The sequence below is a fragment of the Chionomys nivalis genome, chromosome 1, assembly GCF_950005125.1.
Source record: "Chionomys nivalis chromosome 1, mChiNiv1.1, whole genome shotgun sequence".
Taxonomy (NCBI): Eukaryota; Metazoa; Chordata; class Mammalia; order Rodentia; family Cricetidae; genus Chionomys; species Chionomys nivalis.
Window position 1 is genome coordinate 178,920,526 of NC_080086.1, and position 21,613 is coordinate 178,942,138.

The 21,613-nt window shown below is 37.5% G+C and overlaps 1 protein-coding gene across 1 annotated transcript in view; it reads left to right on the forward strand.

The window, feature by feature from the left end:
* Slc13a1 (solute carrier family 13 member 1) overlaps window positions 1–21,613 on the forward strand; it is a 90,659-nt gene that overhangs the window by 18,528 nt on the left and 50,518 nt on the right. The window contains exons 2-6 of the mRNA XM_057785151.1: window positions 2,644–2,772; window positions 18,252–18,388; window positions 20,512–20,699; window positions 21,310–21,367; window positions 21,449–21,497. Coding sequence (XP_057641134.1) covers window positions 2,644–2,772; window positions 18,252–18,388; window positions 20,512–20,699; window positions 21,310–21,367; window positions 21,449–21,497 — 561 coding nt within the window. The remainder of the gene's footprint in view (window positions 1–2,643; window positions 2,773–18,251; window positions 18,389–20,511; window positions 20,700–21,309; window positions 21,368–21,448; window positions 21,498–21,613) is intronic.

Genomic DNA, 21,613 nt, shown 5'->3' on the forward strand with positions numbered 1-21,613 from the left:
TTCTCTTTGTTTTTGGAGAACTATGTCACAACACGATAGTAATGTTACCCAGTCTCTCACTTTTTAAAAACGTAAATTTACTGTATTTTAACATAGAATCTACTGGTTTATAAATCTTGAGCCTAAGTTTTACATATACACAAATTTTCACATATATAAATAGTCAAGTATTGTGAGTTTACCAAACTGAATTTGCCTGTTAGAATTTCAACTACTTCAGATCTTTAAATAAGGTAAAGAGTCCTGAATCTGAACAGAAGTGGGTATCAAAAAGCCCACTGGGAGGCCCTGAGGCTTACTGGGAGACAACCTGGGAAACAGAAATGCTGAGTCTGATGCAAAGTGAGAGGCAGGGATCAGATCCACACATCAAGAGGGTCTCAAAAGGAGACTGTCTGTTTTGAGACAGTCTTTCTGTGTAGACCAGACTAGTTTCAGTCTCGGGTAGTCTTCCTTAGTTCCCCAAAACTAAGACTAAGGGTATGTGCTACCATGTCTGGCTCAATAAGAGTCTTTGCAGATAAAGAATTAATGTCAAGAAGTATGGCGCCGGGCGGTGGTGGCGCACGCCTTTAATCCCAGCACTCGGGAGGCAGAGGCAGGCGGATCTCTGTGAGTTCGAGACCAGCCTGGTCTACAGAGCTAGTTCCAGGACAGGCTCCAAAACCACAGAGAAGCCCTGTCTCAAAAAATCCAAAAAAAAAAAAAAAAAAAAAAAAAAAGAAGTATGGGAATAAGTCTGGTTGTAGAGGAAAGATGATTGAATACAAGTTGAAAATTTTGAATTATTATAAAAAAAACAACTAAAAGGTGCTTACTTGATAAAGTCACAGTTGCATTAGTTAAAATATGAAAATCTCTCAGGAAATGTAACCATTCAGAAAGTGAAATTTTGCTGGTTGTTCCGTTACCAAAACTATCCCATCTGAGCAGATTAGGACTGTTAGGGAAAAATTTCAAGCGCACGGTAGAGGTTAGAGGTGGTGACCAGAACTCACCAGTCTCATTTGGCTTTTTCTTTTATTTTTCTGGTGCAGAGTGCTATATGTAGTTGCTGTAGAGTGTTTTCAGGGTGTACGGGCCTTTAATCTTAGCTTTATGAAAGAGAATGAGGAAATCAAGCTGCCTTCTTAGAAGATGGTCTGGTCTTGGAACAAGCTTGTCTCTAATGGACTTTGGTGGAGGCAGAGGGGCAGAGCTGAGGCTTAGTGTAAGAACAGTAAACAGCACTAGGAAACTGGTTGGCCATAACTCAGGAGCATATGATAGCCAAGGGGCCCATGCTGTCTTCTTGTAAGTACGGCAGGAAGCATAAGGTTGTAAGGAAAAATTTTGGGGCCATCTATGGGTTATCGTTAAAACAAAATACACAGTCGTCCCTATACACTGGCATTTTAAACTAAACTAGTGCCTACAGAATCTCTCTAGAGCTGTTTAGAAGGATTCAGTCAAGGCTCCGCTTTATTTTGCTGTTTTATTGTTTGTCAAGACTACAGGGGCAGACTCTGTGAAAACCGTCAACATCAAAACACCTTTATTCTTTTTCCTTTAAAAAGATAACACAATGAAGATGCGGCAGAGTCTGGGCTTATTAAGACTCTCTTAGATTCACTGAAAGAGAAAGGATGCTGGGAAGCCAATGCCCAGCCCAAAGGATTCAGCCTGATGTTGGTGAATCATAACGAGGGAAGCTGGATATTGTGCAGACCTAAAGAAAAGACCTCATCAAAACCCTAGCACACAGTCTCTCTCGGTAAATTTCCAATGCAACCTAGAGTTCTCAGACAGCAAACAGCACAAGAACAAGAAGCAGCAATACAGTGGATGACAACATTTATTGATTGTTTGGCACGTTTCAAGTGATTCCATACCAAATTATTTAGGTTACAATGGTTGTAAATTTCACCACTTCCTTTTAGTGCCCTAAGACAGAAACCTGGTTTCCAGCTAAGCAAAGCAACAGATTTCATTAAGATTAAGATTCCCTTTGATCCTCCTTGTGCTGTCCACAGCAACTCAGCTGCCTTCCTCAAAAAGCCAGTTTTTCGTAAGCACATGAACCTGCACCCCCAGATTCACGCACTTAGAAGCTGAATTCAGGTTCATCTGAGTCACCTGTCTCATCACTGTGCTTGCTCTGAGATACACTCCAGGAAGTCTTTGCTTCTAGGTTGATTTCCCACTTTTGGTTAGAAAATATGAATGCAGTTCCCATCCAAACATATGCAGCTAAAAGAGAAAAGTAACTCAATTAACAGAAAGGTATATCATGAAGAAATGTCTCCAGTCTGCCTAGTTCTGCTTTCCAACAACACTCCGAGTACATTTGAGATGCCAAATGAGAGCAAACACAGACATTCATGTGCACTAATTAATTTGAGCAAAGAAAATTGATTCTAAGATATTCTTTTCAGAGGGAAATATGAAAAAAAGGACGGAAAACTTTCCAGGTTTCCAGTTTCATGTTTATTAACTTCTGCTCCAAAGCCCTTAAAAACAACTATGTGGTGGTAACCAAACAACAGAGACATTTCCACAACCTCCCTCTCTCAGTTGCATCCAGCAAATGTGCTAATTATTTGAAGGGTGATTTCTGGGGCTCATTTGATTTTTCACCTGATGTCTTGTCTTGATTCTTTGCAGGAAGCAGAATGTGCCTACGTCCTCTTTGTTGTGGCCATCTTTTGGGTCACAGAAGCCTTACCCCTGTCAGTCACAGCTCTACTGCCTGGCTTAATGTTTCCCATGTTTGGGATCATGTCTTCCACACATGTAAGTTCTCCTTCAAATGTCTTCAGAATTTGATTGCTTGTTGTGTGTGGTGACATCGTTTGAGAAACGTTGCCTTTAAAAGGAGCCATGATCCTAAGGTAAGGGCTCTTCATAAGTGCCCCCAAATTATCTAAGTGCTCCCTCTCTGAGATTCTGCGTGCTTTTCTACTTTTGGGGGCAAACAGGGCAGAACTTGAGTCATAAATGTCTGTAGAAGAAACTGTGCCCATCTTTTCTTGCTGACACTTTTACCTGTTGTCTCTTTCCCAACAAAATGGGCCATCCATTTACATCCCGAATAGTCTCAGACTAGTCCTCAAAATTTGAACTGACAGCACACACACAAAAGGAGGAAACACTTTCTGCTTTTAATGAAGAAAACCTTCCCTGTCTTCTTTTCTGGAAACCTGGTATTTCAGAAGATAAAGCCAAATTAACTTTCTCATGTGTATCTCTATTTTGTTCTTGCTGGGAGGAGTTTATTCATGCTGAGAGCTGGTTTTTTTTTTTTTTTTTTTTTTTTTTTTTACCTTTATGCACTCTAAGGGTGTCCATCTAAAGGAAATAGATTCAGTTTTTGCTTAAATACACAAAACACCCTGAAAGCAAAGCACTTATCTCCATTTAGTCTCTAGGCAGCAGACAGTACAGTTGCCTAAATTAGAGTACCAACATTCATTGGAAGGAGTTCAAGTTCAACCCAGTCAGTACCATCTACCTTTTCTTTCATCTTCTGCTTTGGTCCAGTGCTATTGTCTGGATACTCATATATCTTTAGTGTGAACAGTCTTAGTTAAGTTCTTCCTATGAGACAAGTTGTTCCTACTTCGTTTTCACATCGTTCTTCCCCATGTTGGATCCAAAATCATTTTGTACTTATGACCCTGTTTGTTCCTCTTTTCATACTGGGTTTCTACATTCATCCTGACTTTGCGTCCCTTCTTTCTTATTATGATTGGTTCAGAGGTGAGTGTGGCAAGGGTTATCCTTCAATTCCTCTTACTTCTAGGCTGAGGTTCAGCTTCTGAGGAATCTGAGACCCAAAATCTAAGTTTCTGAAATGGTCTAACATGCTGATGGGTAGGTATGACCAATCAGGCACAGAAAACATGATGTGGTAGATAATGGTTGTCGTACCACTGTGCATGTTCAGAAATCTTTATTCTTAAAGGTGTCATCATCACCAACCCTATGGTCTGAGAGGTGGAAAGAGACCTGGGACAACTCTCACCTAGGGCAGGCATCTCCTGCATTTAAGTCCTATAAATGAGAATACTCCATGTCTTTTTGATTGTAGGTTTTCAGTAACTCACAGAGGGGGCAATTTTGATTTCCAAAAACTCAGTTTTATTTAAACCAAGTCTGATATTCAATTATATTGAGCCATGCAATTTTTACCTCACAACTGTTCTGCAAATACAAATCATCTTTCTTTTGCACACAGCATTTTTTTGGATGTTACAATTAATGTAATCCCTACCTCCAGTCTTTATGATCTCTATACCATAACTCCTCTCTTCAAACCCAACACCTCCAATGCTATCACTGCTACCATCCTATCTTCTTTTCTCATCCCAGAATTATCTCTAGTTTGTCAACATTACTGAAAATTAGACCAGTTAATTAATTAGCTATGTTTTTTGTTGTGGTGGTAAAGAATCCTGAAATGAGCAAATTAAGGAAGGAATAATGTGCTTGGCTCACAGTTTGGGTGTAGAGTCAATCATTCTGGGGAAATGTTGACAGCAGGAATTTAACATAGCTGGTAATATTATATCTGTAGTCAGGAAGTAGAGAGCAATGAATGCTACTGTTCAGCACAATTTCTCCTTTGTATTCCATCCAGGATAGAAGTCCATAGAGTGGTGTAGCCTTTCTGCCTCCATGAGCTCAATCTAAATAATCCATCTCACATATGCCTAGAGGCTGACCTAATCTAGATAATCCATCTCACGTATGCCTAGAGGCTGACCTAATCTAGATAGTCCATCTCCATATGCCTAGAGGCTGACCTAATCTAGATAATCCATCTCACGTATGCCTAGAGGCTGACCTAATCTAGAAAATCCATCTCACGTATGCCTAGAGGCTGATCTAATCAAGATAATCCATCTCACATATGCCTAGAGGCTGACCTAATCTAGAAAATCCATCTCACGTATGCCTAGAGGCTAATCTAATCTAGATAATTCATCTCAGGCATGCCTAGAGGCTGATCTAATCTAGATAATCCATCTCAGGCATGCCTAGAGGCTGATCTAATCTAGATAATCCATCTCACATATGCCTAGAGGCTGACCTAATCTAGATAATCCATCTCAGGCATGCCTAGAGGCTGATATAATCTAGATAATCCATCTCACATATGCCTAGAGGATTACCTAATCTAGATAATCCATCTACATATACCTAGAGGCTGACCTAATCTAGATAATCCATCTCAGGCATGCCTAGAGGCTGATCTAATCAAGATAATCCGTCTCACATATGCCTAGAGGGTGACCTAATCTAGAAAATTTCTTATTGGAATCTCCAAAGGCTTGTATACCAGATGAATCTAGATCTCATCAAATTAACAATACTAACTATCGTAAACATTAAATCTGCTACAAAGTAACTACTCAATAAATAATTAATGTAGATAGTAGACTGACAAAAACAGACCATTTTAGAAATAGCTGGAGTATTGCAAAAGCAAATAAATGAACCATTTATATTCTGGTCTGATGTGTTTCAGTCTTTTGAAATGCATACAGTACTTCTTTGAGTCCCTTTGCCTAGTAAGTGGAATTGGAGTTTACAGGAAGTCAAAGACCTTAGGACTTTTAGTGGTGATATATAAATGGCAACTGTAATTTTGTTTTCTGGACACCCAGACCCAAATATCCCATAAAACTATGTTAATTATAGCACTGTTTGGCCGGCATATTCCTAGCTAGCTCTTACATCTAAAATTAACCCATTTATATTAATCTGTTTACTATCACAATGTTGTGGCTTACTGGTAAGGTTCTGGCATCATTTTCCTTTGGCAACTATATGGCATATTTCTGACTCCGCCTTCTTTCCCCCTGCATTCATTTAGTTTTGCTGCCTAAATCAATTCTGCCATACCATAGGCCAAAGCTGCTTCTTTATTAACCAATGGTTTATAGCACACAAAGGGGAATCCCATATCATCTTCCCTTTTCTGTGTAAATAAAAAGGAAGGTTTAAAATTTAACATAGTATAATTACATGTAATAAAACAGGTATCAAGCAAGAATTACAGTTACAATATTTTTTGTGAGTCTATTGTTTTATATCTAATTTATCTTTTATCATTAACTAAGGAAAACTATAAGTATAACTATCTGTCTTCAACTCCATCAAAGACCCCAGAAAGATATACTATTACCTAAGTAAATAGGAAATGCATTATAAGCAACTTCAAAACTCTAGAATTGACAAAGACATCTTGCTACCTGGACAGTCACCCAAAGTTCTTCTGTAATGTTGTGGGCGTCCATCTTCAGTCTACAGGCCCATAGTTTCCAGCAGACTTTTCTCCATGAAGCAGGAAATTTGAAAGACTGCTTTGAGTTTATTGGCAATTTGTCATTCACTTTCTTCTGTGTCCTGAAAATGTCATTCAGACTCTTTCATGAAGCAGAAATCCTGAAAGACTATCTCACATTCTTTAGGCAAGTTCAGCAGTCATTTTACTGTGGGTCCTGAATGACCAGTTCATACAGCATATTAAGCAGTTCAGGCAAGAGCAGTTTCTTGCACAAATGACTAGCAAACTCTATAGAGAGCTTCTTTGATTCCCATCATCCTCTTGAAATAATTGGTGCAGACATGTTTCACTGTCTAGAAAAGTCTAAGTTCTTGAAACCTTTCAAATATCATATTCTGTTGGTCTTTGAAGTGTTGAAGATTATCTGTCTAACTGAAATGTATATCTGTCTATCTAGAAAACCTAACTAATATGATTACAAGTTTGAATATTACAGATGACTATCTATTAATCCATAATATTAAATTATACATTGCATTTTAAATGAGCTGTATAAACATAATAACTTAAATAAGAGTAGAAATATACATATAACAAAATTGACCTTAAATTTGTATCAATAAACAAAAGTTCATACTAATGTTAAATATTCATCTTGTGATCTTTTTTCCACAATGGACGATTAAACTTCAAAAAGTAAATGTCTGACTTGACATACATCCAAAGCTTGTATGGACACGGTTACAAATTTAGTAAAAAAAGATGTGAGTTGAGTAGTTGATATGTATCCTACATATGTGTATGATCTTTATCATGTATCTTAATTATTCCTTTTTATCAACTGTAAGTGAAACATGAAGCGATAAGTCAAGCTGTACAATCAAATAAAATATGTAAAATAATTTTCAAATGCTGTTATAACACCTATGAATTTTTATATCAACACTTTTGAGAGTACTACCTGTCATTGTGACCCATATTATGAGTTTCAAATATCAAATCTAACGTTGAGTAGATGAAGATCTTCATTCAACTGGAAAGCCCTAAGAATGTCCTTTATTGGCCACCATAGTTACAGTCTTACCTACTTTAAGGCCAGTGCTGGATATTCAAACTTTGCTATGCCCATTACTGTAATTGAAAGCTACCAACAACTATTGAATTTTTATACTGTTTGAATTATACCTAAATATCTAAATAGCTGTGTGTGATAAATTTGATCTATAACATATTAATATTGGTATTGTTGAAATTACATTTATAAATAAAATACATAAGAAAAATCTATGCATATACAGATTTTATTTACTTAGTCATTCAATAAATATTTATGTGGTGGAGCCTGCAAGACACTTGGAAAACATTAATAAATAAAACTTGGAAAAAATTTTATGAATAAAAATAGAGAAAAATTACCTTTTTTTTTAGGGGAATGGAGAGAGTAAATAATATATTTGATAAATAGATGAGTTGAATAGTTTGCTAGAAATGTAATTGATAGACCTTAATGTTTAATGTGCTTGTTATATAAACTCAAGGATATAAGTTTGGAACCCAGCACCCACACAAAAAGCCAGATGCAGCAGCATAAGCCTATAATGTCAACTCCAGGGAGGTAGGAGATAGGAGGTGCATGGTGGGAAGCCAATCTACACAATTTCTGAGCCAAAAATTCAGTGAGAGAACCTGTCTCAGAAAATAAGGTAGAGAGTGATAAATATACAGATATCCTCTTCTTGACTCCATATATGCAGGCTTAAGTACAGGCACTTGCATACATGGGTACACACACATGGATACATCATGCACACATACACATACTCACACACAAGAAATGCAATTGATAATACAGATAAATGCAAAAAGTTAGTGAAAATCAGAAGGAGTAGCAATTTTAGATAGTATTGTTTAATCTAATAGGAATTTGTTTCCAAGGTAGAACAACCTATGTATCTGAACAAAGAGTTACTGGAGATAAGGAAGTTATGCATTTGCATATTGATAAATGCCCAATGAAGGGAGAAACACCCGGTACAAAGGCCTCAAGTCAGGCCAGTATACTGTAGTAAAAGAAATAAATGTGATATCAACTATGGGGTCAGGGAGTCAAAATGGTAAGATTTGGGCTGGCCATGGTCAAAGGTCACAGTACGCTTTTACCAGTTGAGGAAGTAGAAACTTAATGGAGAATTTTGAGTAAAAAAAGTAACACTTTTAACCTGACAATGATTTTCAAAGAATAATTTGAGCTATTGTATTGAGAACCTAAGCAGAAAGGAGACAGGCAAGCTACTGCAAGCAAGATGGAGACCATGGTAACTCAGAACAGAGCTGTGACACACACACACACACACACACACACACACACACACACACTGGCTATCTTGTTAATGAAATTTGAAAGAAAAGACAACTGACTTCCTCTACTTATTAAATATGACATACAGTTGAAAGAAGAGATTCAAGGATACATCCTAGGTTTTTGATCTGTCAAGTAGAGAAATGGAATTGCATCCCATGACAGTGGAGTTATTATGGGAGAAGCAGGTTGGCTGTGGAGAAGGACTGAAATATGGGATTCAGTGCTGGATGTTTACATGCAAAATGCCTATTGGGTACCTAAGCGAAGATGTTGAGAATGGATGTGTGTGGTAGGAGCGGCAGGCTGCTTCCCTCCCCCCTCCCCCGCCCTGCTCCTGGCCAACAGCTATCTTCATACCAGAAATAATAACACGGAAGCTGTATTCTTTTCAACAGTGCTTGGCCCATTTCTATTAATGTGTGTAGCACCACAAGGTGGTGACTTACCAGGAAGATTCTAGCCTACGTCCATCTTGGGTGGGAGCTTCATCGCATCTGCCCTGGGAGGAGTGGCATGGCATCTGATCTCACTTCCCTTCTTCCCAGCATTCTGTTCTGTCTACTCCACCCACCTAAGGGCTGGCCTATCAAATGGCCCAAGGCAGTTTCTTTATTAACCAATGAAATCTACAGATTGATATATGACCTTCCCACATCAGATGTGGATGCAGCTCAAAAGTTCAGGGTTCATGAGACATGGGCTCATCTGGGGTTATTAGTTACCTGACAGTCGTCTGCATATAGATGTTTTTTAAAGTCTCTGACATCAGATCATATAGGGGAGTAAAGGCAGAAAATTGAAGCAGAGTCGTGGAAAACCAGAAAGGCTGCAAATGAAGGAAATGCTTCAAGGATGAAGCAGTGACCAGGCTATCAAATTTGCTGCTAAGTCAGTAAATATGAAGACCAGAAAATTTATCATTGTGTTTAGAAAACAGCATAAATAAATATTTTAAGATGAAATATATAGTCATATTAATTTTAACCAACAAGGCACATTTTTAAGAAGCATTTTTATTTAGCTAACAGTCAATGTGAAGAACTACTTTTTATGACTTTTTATTGATTTGTGCAAGGGTTCCTCAGTTGATAAATTATATGTGTAGGCAGGAACCCAGGTGTTCTGATTGAAAAATTCCATATTTTTAGATGAAATCCTATTTGCGGGCAGCAATGCAGCTATCTTGATCTTGTAAGTAGACTTTAAATCTCATGAATTTTACTTGACATATCCATTTTTCTCGCCAAATAGTTATATTTATCAGTGTCATTTCTAAGGTACCAAAACTTCCTTTATCTATCTATCTATCTATCTATCTATCTATCTATCTATCTATCTATCTGATCATGTATCCAATGCTAGCCTCAAAATTAATATGTAGCCAAGGATGACCAGAACGTTTTTCTTATCCTCCTACGTTTACCTTCTGAGTGCAAATCTGAGATTATAGACATGCACCAGGCTATGGTTTATTTGATGCTGATATTAAAACCCAGGACTTTGTGTATTCCCAGGGATCTGTGTATGCTAGGAAAGTAATCTACCAGAAGAGGAGCACATCCTGATTTCTTCAGAGCATTTTTTTTGCTATTATTTCCTGAACAGTTAATCTGTACACAATGCTCTTTCTTAAGTCTATCTGATCATTATGAAAAACTAGAACCTAGGCTCTACATTAGCAAACAAAGAATATGGACCTCAAACCAGGCGGTGGTGGCACACACCTTTAATCCCAGCACTCAGGAGGAAGAGGCAGGCAGATCGCTGTGAGTTCGAGGCCAGCCTGGTCTACAAGAGCTAGTTCCAGGACAGGAACCAAAAACCTACAGAGAAACCCTGTCTCGAAAAATCAAAAAAAAAAAAAAAAAAAAAAAAAAAAAAAGGATATGGGCCTCCTTCTTTTAAGTTTAATCTCTAAATTAAATCATACTTTGCTGGTAAAGGACTGGTAATCTATACACCTGAGGGCAGATCCATCTTGGTACCTAATTTTCAAACTGAAGTTTAACAACAACGCTGGCCATTTATTTATATATTATCATTGGCTCTTGCATGTCACCAACAAAGTTGAATAATTGTATAGAGACCTTATAACACCAAAAATATAGAAAATTTACTATCTATCTTTTTAAAAGCATGATAGTCCCTCAAGAAACTAAATAGGTTACAAGAATATCTTGCTGCACGTGGTGATGCATACAATTAACACCGGCACTCCAGAGGCAGAGCCAGGTGGATAATTGTGAGTTTGAGGTCAGATTGGTATACACACAGAATGCCAGGACAGCCAGGGCTACATACAGACCCTTCTCAGGGTCCCCTCATAACCATAAAAGGAATATCTTACAGTCCTGAACTTATTCTGGTGCTTAATCACTTATTAATGCAGTATTTTGCCCCTCATTTTCGGGGCATATATTCCAAGATGCCCAGAAATTGCACCCAAACTGTTAGCAGTACTGAACCCCACATGGACTATGAATTTTTCCCATGTGATCTTCAGTGCTCTCACGTAGTTCCAGAGTTAATCTGGCCTTTTGTATTTTATGTCCTGCTGTCTTCTTTTGCTTGAGATCCACTGGTAATTAAAATAAGAATTACTTAACATTAAGTACTTTGGTACCATAGTTATCAATCTGATAACCAAAAAGGTTACTAATGACTAACTTAGAGGTTACATACCACATGGAATACATGAGAGATTAGGTAGAGTGACATGTTGGTATGGATAAAGAAAGATCATGTGAGATTTTATTATGTAACTTTGAGCAGAATATAATTTTAAATTTACAAATTATTTATTCGGCTTCTAAAAAATATAACAATAGTCTCTTATCTGGGACCTTACAAACAATTGAAATCTAATTGTTCATGGTTCTGAAGGCTGAGAACTACAGGATCAAAATACCAGTAGAGTGTCTGGATAGATGGTTTAGCAGCAAAGAGCATTTGTTGCTCTCATAGAGGATCAGAGTATGGTTCCCTGAACTGGCATTGGCTTACTCACAATTGCCTGTAAACCCTGTCCTAGGGGATCCAATATCCTCTTCCAGCTTCCATAGGATTTACACACACACACACACACACACACACACACACACACACAAAGTAAAAACATCAATAGATTTGGTGTCTGTTAAGTCTTAACTTTCTTCCCTGTAGATGTTGCCTTGATGTTTTACTTGCGGTGAAGGAGCAAGAAGCTCATGCTATCCGTTTATAAGAAGGTAGAGCCAATATTATGTTCATTTTATAGTCTAATATATACAGTTTTGGAATCAACAGTATTATGCCAGAGCAGTCACAGAGTTATTTCCATAAGCCAAACTCAAAAAGAGGTTAGAGTACCTTTCAAAATTCGAGTATCAGGTCTTGCAGGATGACTTCCCATATTTCTGGAAAAAGGAGGTCACTTACTCTGAAAGTTAATTATGCCTTGAAGAAGTATCCCACATATACCCCTGACACTGTCTTGCCTTCTCTGCCAACTTGTTTCTTTTCATTTAATAACTTACAAGATTCCTGAACCTAGGGACTTGGTAATTAAAAAAAATCTATTAAACATAAACCATATGTGCTATGTACATACTAAGTTCAAAACTACCTGATCAATATAATTCATTCTATCTTCAAAATTATCTGGTCTGTGAAGGGGAGATTAAGCGAAAAAAATCAATATAATAGGCACTGATTTTTGTAATAACATGGAGAAATACCATGCAGTCCAACTTAGGGTCCCAGAGAAGGAGTCTTTGGAGATTTACCGTCCATTTTAATCCATGAAAGAAAATTAGGAGTTTGGAAGAAATGCAGAAAGGCTATTCCATCTTAAATTGAAAGCAAATACCAAATTATTTTTGTGTTTGTGGAAATCTATAAACAGAAAGCAGTTGGATGAGGTGGTCAAAGATTGAACTGAGGTGATGAGGTGAAACTGAAGTTAGATGGGTTAGGTATGACAAGTGACAAATAAAGGATTTGGTCTCAGATACCACAGAATGAACTGAAAGGTCACAGAAAGGTTAATAATGTGACTAGATTCATACTGTAGAAAAGCGAGTAATGTAGGATATATATACATAAATTTTAAAAAAAGAAAATACATTTCTATAACCCGATACTGGAAGGCTTATTTATATCACGAAGGATAATATTAAAAGGGATGAATGTCTATTGAACTCACTTGTCTTGAATAAAGTAGAAAATTGTCAGAAAATTGTACTTGAAATTTTAGTCAGCATTAGAGAAATGTAGTTGTACACTAATAACAGAATTCATGCTGACTGGATATTATTTCTTGCTTGTTTGCTTTATTTATTTATGTAAGACAGGACTTCTCTTCATAGCCTTCGCTGTTCTGGAACTTGCTCTGTAGCCCGGGCTGGCCTCAAACTCACAGAGTTCTTCTTTTATCTTTTATCTGCCTCCCGAGTGCTTAAATTAAAAGTGTGTGCCACAAAAAAAAAGTGAGTAATGGTGGTTTAGAGTGGGTTATAAAAAGAAAGGTGGGGACCTTAATTAAGGTAATTATTTGTGCTAGAGAAGACTCGATGCATTTATAAATATAGAAAATATAAAAGGAACAGGACACATATATCAGAAATGAAAAGGGGATCACAGATAACTCTGGAATTTGACTTAGGCAACAGTCTAGATGTCATTTCATTCTTCCTGAGACAGGGAATAAGAGGAAGACATTGTAGGATATTTGGGTTGAGAAAATGGGTGTCATTTTGAGTTATTGTGCTTTTAGATGTTTGTGGAAATGAAAGTGTCCATTGGTTTCATATTCTGGAGCCTGGACTTCTCTATCAGGATACAAAGAGCATAGGTTTGTACTTACTACTCATTCAGCAAGTATGAAGTTGATTTCTACTATATTAGATAGTGTGTATGTTAGTCATGCAGAGATAGGAATTATCTCTCTAGAATTTTCCATTAGATATATGAAACAAGAGCACACATGAAGTTTCCAGAGTAAATGTAAATTGTGAGAACAGATTTAAAACATTTCAAAGTAGGCAAGAAAAAATTTTCTCAAAGAGCAGGGAACAAGCTCCTGAGGAAAAAGGTTGTTCACAAGTATAGACACACTAGAAAATCAATAAAACAGTTATTGCCAAGTAATGACATAGAGTTAGCTGGCTAGAAGGTTTTGAACAGAATAAACACATTTGGAAGGGTAGGAGCATAGAAATAATTTCCTTCCCTTCCTCTTTAATTTATTTAATACTATTTCCTGAGTTTCTACTTTGTGTCAGGACATACGATGATCTTAAAAACATCAAGTTTCTGAAGCCACAGGACATGTGGTGTCAGGGGTAAGACAGAGAGCATGGCATTATGAAAGCAGTTGCAAGACACGGTAAAGAAAAGAAGCACAATGGGTCAGAAAGATAGCAGGACCTACTTAAATCCCCGATGTTTCACGATTGAAGAAGTTCTCTTGGGGAAGAACCCATCAGACAGCTCCTTCATTTTGTCTCAGAGGAGAGCTTCTTCAGCTCTTCCAATGCTTGTCATTTCTTTATGTGGTGAAACTGAATTCTTCTCTTCTAGTTTTTTATAAAAAGATGTAATCAATTGTTGAACTCTAGTTAACGTATTGTGCCTTAGAATATTTGAGCATAGACCTCTATTCTACTAGTTCTTGGTAGTCGCCCTCTAAACTTCCTTCTTTCCACTCGCCATTGTAACTTCTACTGGACAGCATTCTCTCTTAGTTTCCACCTATGAAAACTCACATATTTTGTCTCCCTGTGCTCGACTTAATTCCTTTAACCCACTTTCCGTGCGCTCATGTGGCCAAAGACTGCATATTCTCTGTTTCCTTAACACTTTAGGATGGACGGCAAATATATTTTTAAGGTTACAGTAATAAACAAAATAATATTATTATACTTATTACCCAATTACTATCAAAAATAAATAACAAACACTTAGAATACATTTAAAAAGTCATTGTTTCACAAACATTGTACAGGTTTCTGCTTGTCTGCTTCCAGTTTCAAGGGATAGTATCAGCTTTTTTATTTTACTGAAGTCAGGCCAGTTATAAATGATCATATAATTCAAAACAGCAAAATCACCACCAGAACTCATTTTCTTTTCTCTTTGTCCTCCATGGCATTAGAATAGTTTGGGTCTATCCCTCTCCTTCTGTTTTGCCAGGCATTTGTGAGGATATTTTCTCGGCCAATCCCCTCCTTTCATCACAGCTTTGTGATTTGATTTTATAAAGGATTTCCTAATGTCAGTTCTCCTAAATTTCAGTTGCATGAGATACTTTCTTCTAGCATGTTTCAAGTGAATTTTTTAAAAGTAAAGAAATTCTGAAAACGGGCAGTATGCTGGGCCACTTTTTGAAAAAGAAGATAAATGATCATTTAAAGGCTTTATAGAGGCCTGTGGGGGAAATCTAGTACTTTAAGAGTTGAGATTTTAACTTGATTGAACACAATTCTCATGGAGTGGAGAGATTTGCATTTAACATATTGGAAAGTTTTTGGAATTATTCTGGCAAATGGTTGCTCAAAGTGTCTGGGCACTGTTTCTCTCTGAGTGATATTAAGTTAAAGTGGTTTAAAATGATGGCCTTTGGGTAAGAATTTTTTTTAAAAAAAAATGTAATAAAAGATTTTCAAGATGAAGTCATTCAAATATGAAAGAAGATTATAGTTCTCAGAAAAGAGGCCGTGATAAAGATGTGTATTTTGGTTGGGGAGGATGAAGATTGAATGGCAGAAGTCATAAACCCAGCACAGATGCTTGACAAAAACCCAGAAAAGCTGAGCCATATGATGGCCACCATGCCTCTTTTGGTTTTAATCTCCACCTGTTGTATACTTTGGGGAAATTTTAATGTTTGTACAATTTGAGGATATTGGATTGAAGGAAAATTTCTTATTAATCATTTATGCCTTCTTCAAGGAGTACTGCTTCTAAGCTTTCTAGTAAAGTCCTGAGCATAGCACCTCTCCTTTGGAAGATAGTCCCCTTAGGAAAATATCCTTATCTACTTGAATTTTTAGTTTTTTTTTTAATTTTTATTGAGCTCTACATTTTTTTCTGGTCCCTTGCCTACCTCTCCCCTCCCCATCAACCCTTTCTCAAGGTCCCCATGCTCCCAATTTACTCAGGAGAACTTGTCTTTTTCTACTACCCATGTAGATTAGATCTATGTAGGTCTCTCTTAAAGTCCTCATTGTTGTCTAGGTCCTATGGAGGTTGTGACACTCGTAACGAAGCCAGAAGTCTCTTTATAAGGCTAGAGGATAGTCTTGAAACATCTGCACTGTACTCACTCAGGAACAAGAGAACCAAAACAAAGTAGACTTAAAGGTCTACAAGATTTGGTGGCCACAGATCAGATTACAAATCTCTTCCTACTATACATTCAGGTAATTACGTGACATATACAGCAACAAAGTTACCTCTGCCTTACACAGGAGCATACATTTAGGGACAAAGAATGATGAAGAAAAATGACAAAAGAATGAGGTGCCAGCCGGACTGAGCTCCCAAGGTTATAATGAGGAGCAAAAGGAGAGAAAACATGAACAAGGAAGTCAGGACCATGAGGGGTGCACCCAACCACTGAGACAGTGGGGCCGATCTATTGGGAGCTCACCATGGCCAGCTGGACTGCTACTGAAAAAACATGGGATAAAACCGGACTCTCTGAATGTGGCGGACAATGAGAGCTGATGAGAGGCCAAGGAGAATGGCACGGGAACTTTCATCTGGCGATGGATCGAGAGAGAGACAGAGACCCAATTTGGAGCAACGGTCTGAGCTCTTAAGGTCCAAATGAGGAGCAGAAGGAGGGAGAACATGAGCAAGGAAATCAGGACCACGAGGCGTGCACCCACCCACTGTGACAGTGGAACTGATCTATTGGGAGCTCTCCAAGGCCAGCTGGACTGGGACTGAATAAGCATGGGTTGAACCTGGACTCTCTGAACATGGCGGACAATGAAGGCTGATGAGAAGCCAAGGACAATGGCACTAGGTTTCGATCCTAATACATGAACTGGCTTTGTGGGAGCTTAGCCTGTTTGGATGCTCACCTTCCTGGACCTAGATAGAAGTGGGAGGACCTTGGTCTTCCTGTAGGGCAGGGAATTTGGACTGCTCTTCAGTATCGAGAGGGAGGGGGAATGGACTGGGGGGAGGAGAAGAGGAGTGGGGATAGGGGGAGGGGAGCGGGGGGAGGGGGCAATATGTGGGAGGAGGGGGAGGGAAATGGGAAACGGGGAGCAGTTGGAAATTTTAATTAAAAAAGAATAAAAAAAAAAGAAAGAATGAGGTGCCAGGACCTCCCTTTCTTAGAAAAGTTAGCTCATGCAGAGCCACGGTGGTGTCTTACGACCAAGGATTAGACTTATAAAGAAATTCAATAAAGATATAAAATGCAAAACATTATATTATGGCAGAAACTGAGTAATAACTGAAGCACTTTTGGCCTAAGATTTTTCTTGGGCACTTTGACTATCAAGAGTTACTAATACACTTTTTGGTACATGGCCATCTGCCCTGGCTGGCTTGGAGATTTTCTTTGGTCTAGTGTCTTTGAAGCCACAAACCTATCAGTCTGGGAACAGACTGTCATGTGCCTCTAGATTCTTTTTTTTTTCTTTTTCTTTTTATTACTATTATTACAAAATTTCACCTCTTCACCTCCTCCCATTTCCCTCCCCCTCCCCTTAATCTCCCTCCCCCTTCTGCTCCAGTCCAAAGAACAATCAGGGTTCCCTGCCCTGTGAGGTTTTTCAAAACAGGGTTTCACTGTAGTTTTAGAGCCTGCCCTGGAACTAGCTCTTGTAGACCAGGCTGGCCTCGAACTCACAGAGATCCGCCTGCCTCTGCCTCTTGAGTGCTGGGATTAAAGGTGTGCAGTACCACCACCCGGAATGCCTCTAGATTCTTAAAAATTGTTTTATGGGGATGTTGAGTAAAAATGATTGTAAAAGATAACTCTGTTCTGTCACAGCTTATTAATGACAACTATATTTATGACCCCAGATGTTCAAGAGTAAGTTAAACACATGTCCGGAAACAAAAATGATATGATCTATGCTTTGGAACAACTTGAATCTATTCCTGCCTACTGAACTCTGTATAAATAAAGAAGCACTCTAACTGCTAGTTAGTCAGGCTATAAGAGTCTCTCAACTATCCTGCCTGGCTCATCCATCTTTTGTCAGCTTCTTATCTCCTCTTTGGGACCCGGCCACCACGCTGGCTGAACCCTGGCAGGTGGGATTGATGTGAAATTTTCTGACATTTAAGTCATTGGCACTCCACCATATTTTTAAAGTAACATCAGTTCATAGATATAGAAATTATAGCATATGACCACTTATATGAAGTGACTCATATTTAAAAATCTAGTGTCCCTGTGTATGCATATTTCCCTGCATGCTTTTAATAGCTGTATTTCTGAATAAAACCATAGACCATATTTAAATTTGTAGTCACACACATTTACATGTTCTTTGACCCAATACAAAATTACATAGTTCAAGGTCACAATTAAGAGTGGTAACCTATGAGTGTCTTTGTTGTACATCATTCTTTAATCAAGATATGTAATCGTGGGTTTAACTGCAATTTCAGGTGGCCTCTTCTTATTTCAAAGATTTTCACTTGCTGTTAATTGGAGTCATCTGTTTAGCAACATCAATAGAAAAATGGAATTTGCACAAGAGGATTGCTCTGAGGATGGTGATGATGGTGGGTGTGAATCCAGCCTGGTGAGTACCTTGTTGACTTCATCCATACTATATCCTAAGCAGACCATTTTGTGTACAGCAAACCACAAAACAGTAATGCAGAAAATGGCTTGGGTAGCAGGGTGACTGTGAAAATATGAAAAGGATATGAAGTATGCTTGAGGGGTAGGAAGGAAAAAAATAACTTTTCTTTCACCGCAGGTCAAATTTCAGGGAGACTGGAACAAATAACCACAACTCTCACCTTTAATGCATCATTGGAGTCAAAGATTAGAGGAGCCTTGAACCTCAAAGGAGGAGGCTGATATCTGCAGAGTAGATTTCAATCCCACTTTGTTTATTTGCCTGATTACACATTCAAAACTCATCCAAGAGCATCCTTTATCAACAGGCAGGATGTTATGAGCCAAAGACAAAGGCATTACTGACAGAATACAAATCTGTGCAGAGAAATTTCAAGGTGAACACATTTTTCTTTTCAAATCAAGTGTTGCAAAGTGAAACAATCAATTGAAATTTTTCTTCTATATGTGAAATTACTCATTTGACTGATTTCCCTTCACTGAAATGTTTTTTATTCCATTAAATTAATTGGCTATTTGGGTTCTACTCCACCTCTTGTTATAAACACGAACATCAGTTAAAGAACATTTTCAGTGTCATAATCATTTGCATAATGTTTTGCTTTAAAGCCTTAGGTGGTTTTTGCCCTTCTTATCATTTTTTTAGAAAATAAGAAAAAAATGACTTCTGTTGCATAATTTCTTCAAGGGCATAGCAGAGTATCTGTTTACTCCTGTGGAGTGTATTTCTCTGCTAAAATACTATGTGTGTATATTCATGCACACTTCTCTGTGTATATATGACACATATGAGACAATGTATTTGACAAAGTACATTGCTTGGAATATTTAGTATGCAAATATATTTCTTTATAATGTATTTATTATGTACATACACTAGAAAAGCGTCTTCCTCTTGGGAATCATATAAATCTTGTCTATCTGGTCATTAGTCCAGGAGAGGGGATAGCATACTGCACAGTAAGGGAAGACTCCTGTCTGTTACATCACTGTATGGCTCTTTGGTCTAAGGCATTTCCACCAGCAGAAGCTTTACCTGTTGCTAATATTATTTAATGTGAAAGATCTATAATTATATAGATATCTATTGAAAGCTTCCTTTTTTAAAATTAAGATTTACTTCTTGTTCAAACAAATTTCTAAGATGTTTTATGTTGTTCCACACATGGAAAATATTCCCCATACTCGAGTCTGAAACATGGTATAGAGTTGCCTATATGGATCTATTTTTTGAAAAGATTCTATAATTGATACTTCATAGAAATATCTGCTTATGGATTACTTGGGTGGTCTCCTATCAGATCAAACTTTCCCCCAAGTGTGTTTTGAAATTTTATAAAAATGGTTTAAGTTCCAAAGTCTTAAATTTGTTATTTTAAGGATAAATTACTCTGGTTATAAGAGGAGACAAGTAGTAAATCTAATTCCTGACAGCAGAAAGAAATGCTAGGTTCTAGAGAGTATAAATAATAGAATCTATAGAAAATTCTGAAACTTCAATTTATAGAGCGATTGTAACCATTATCTCCACCCACTATATATTGAACCAGAAGAGTGAATGAGTAAACTGGAGATTTATAAATATTAATCCTGTTCCTGGTTCTGTTTGGTGCACATACTAACAAACAGAGAAGGGGCCAAAGGATGAAATTAAGGCAAGGGACTCTCAGAAGTTGGTTGCACTTTCATCTTACTTGTGTCTAAAGACAAATAGCTGTTCATTTAAAAGTACTCAAATATTAAGGTAACACTGCAAGCTATTTTTCTATATGCCAATTTGCAGTTAAATGTAAATGCAATGACTCATCTGGTTTTAGAAAGAATGCTCCCCTAGAACCCTTAAAGGGATATATAGGTTAATAACTCTACTCTTAGATGTTTTACTTTGATTCTACCTGTCTGTAAAACTACACTCAGATTTCTCCATCTGGACAGAAACTTAATCTTCTGTGTTATCAAACACATAGTTCCCAATCTGTAAACAATGTCCTTTACAGTTGAATATAGAGAGTTACGTGTGCTAGACAGCACAACTCCACACTAAAGACCCTCTCATTTCAGGCTGACGTTGGGGTTCATGAGCAGTACTGCCTTCTTATCTATGTGGCTTAGCAACACCTCTACTGCTGCCATGGTGATGCCCATCGTGGAGGCTGTGGCGCAGCAGATCATCAGTGCTGAAGCAGAGGCCGAGGCCACTCAGATGACTTATTTCAATGAATCTGCAGCCCATGGACTGGAAGTTGATGGTATCATGTATTGATATGGCCACAGTGGGGTCTGGTCATTTAGGCAGTAGGCATAAATTCAAGAATCCTGGGTTATATTTTGAATTAAGTATGCATAAATGCTTGAGATTCATTCAGCCTCACTATTTTTGTAGTCCCCAGTATCTATCAAAATGAATTCTACAAATATTTCACTTTAAATTAACTGCCAAATAAATTCTCTGGCATAAAAAGGAAGGATGCCTTTGTACCCTCCAGTCAATTCAACAGAAGACTCTCTTGTCCTTATCAGTAGACATCCAGCTTACTTTCCTTTTACCTGAATGGCTTTCCTGCATAAATTATAGATCGATAATTCTATATCCTATTTGGGTGCAATACAGCATTAATTCCAACACTGATATTTCCTACTCTGATGAACTGCTCTGATTGCAATGGAAGATGTTGCAGGATATTTCTGCTTATAAAAGAAGAATGCTATTTTGGTGTAAGGTGAATTTGTTTACTTTTAATAATGCTTCCATCTTCTAAGGAATACATACACATACATATACACCTGCACAATACACATATGCAGACCCAATAATAACTCTTTATTTAAATGGTGTTTCTTTCACTTAATATTTTACAGAAACTGTTATTGGACAAGAAACAAATGAGAGAAAAGAGAAAACAACACCAGTTCTAGGGTAAAGACTATTGATATTTTGATAAGGATTTTCCAAATTAGATTTTAATGAAATTACAAACTGAATCAATTTATGTTTCAGAAGCAGTAATGACGCAGGGAAAGTTTCAAGCAAGATGGAGACAGAAAAGGTATATTACATTTGATTCCTTCTAAATACTTGTACATAAATTACATTAGAACTGCGATTAGATACAAAACTATTATATACAATTACTTTGTATGACTAAGTCCGGTTGTGATCCAA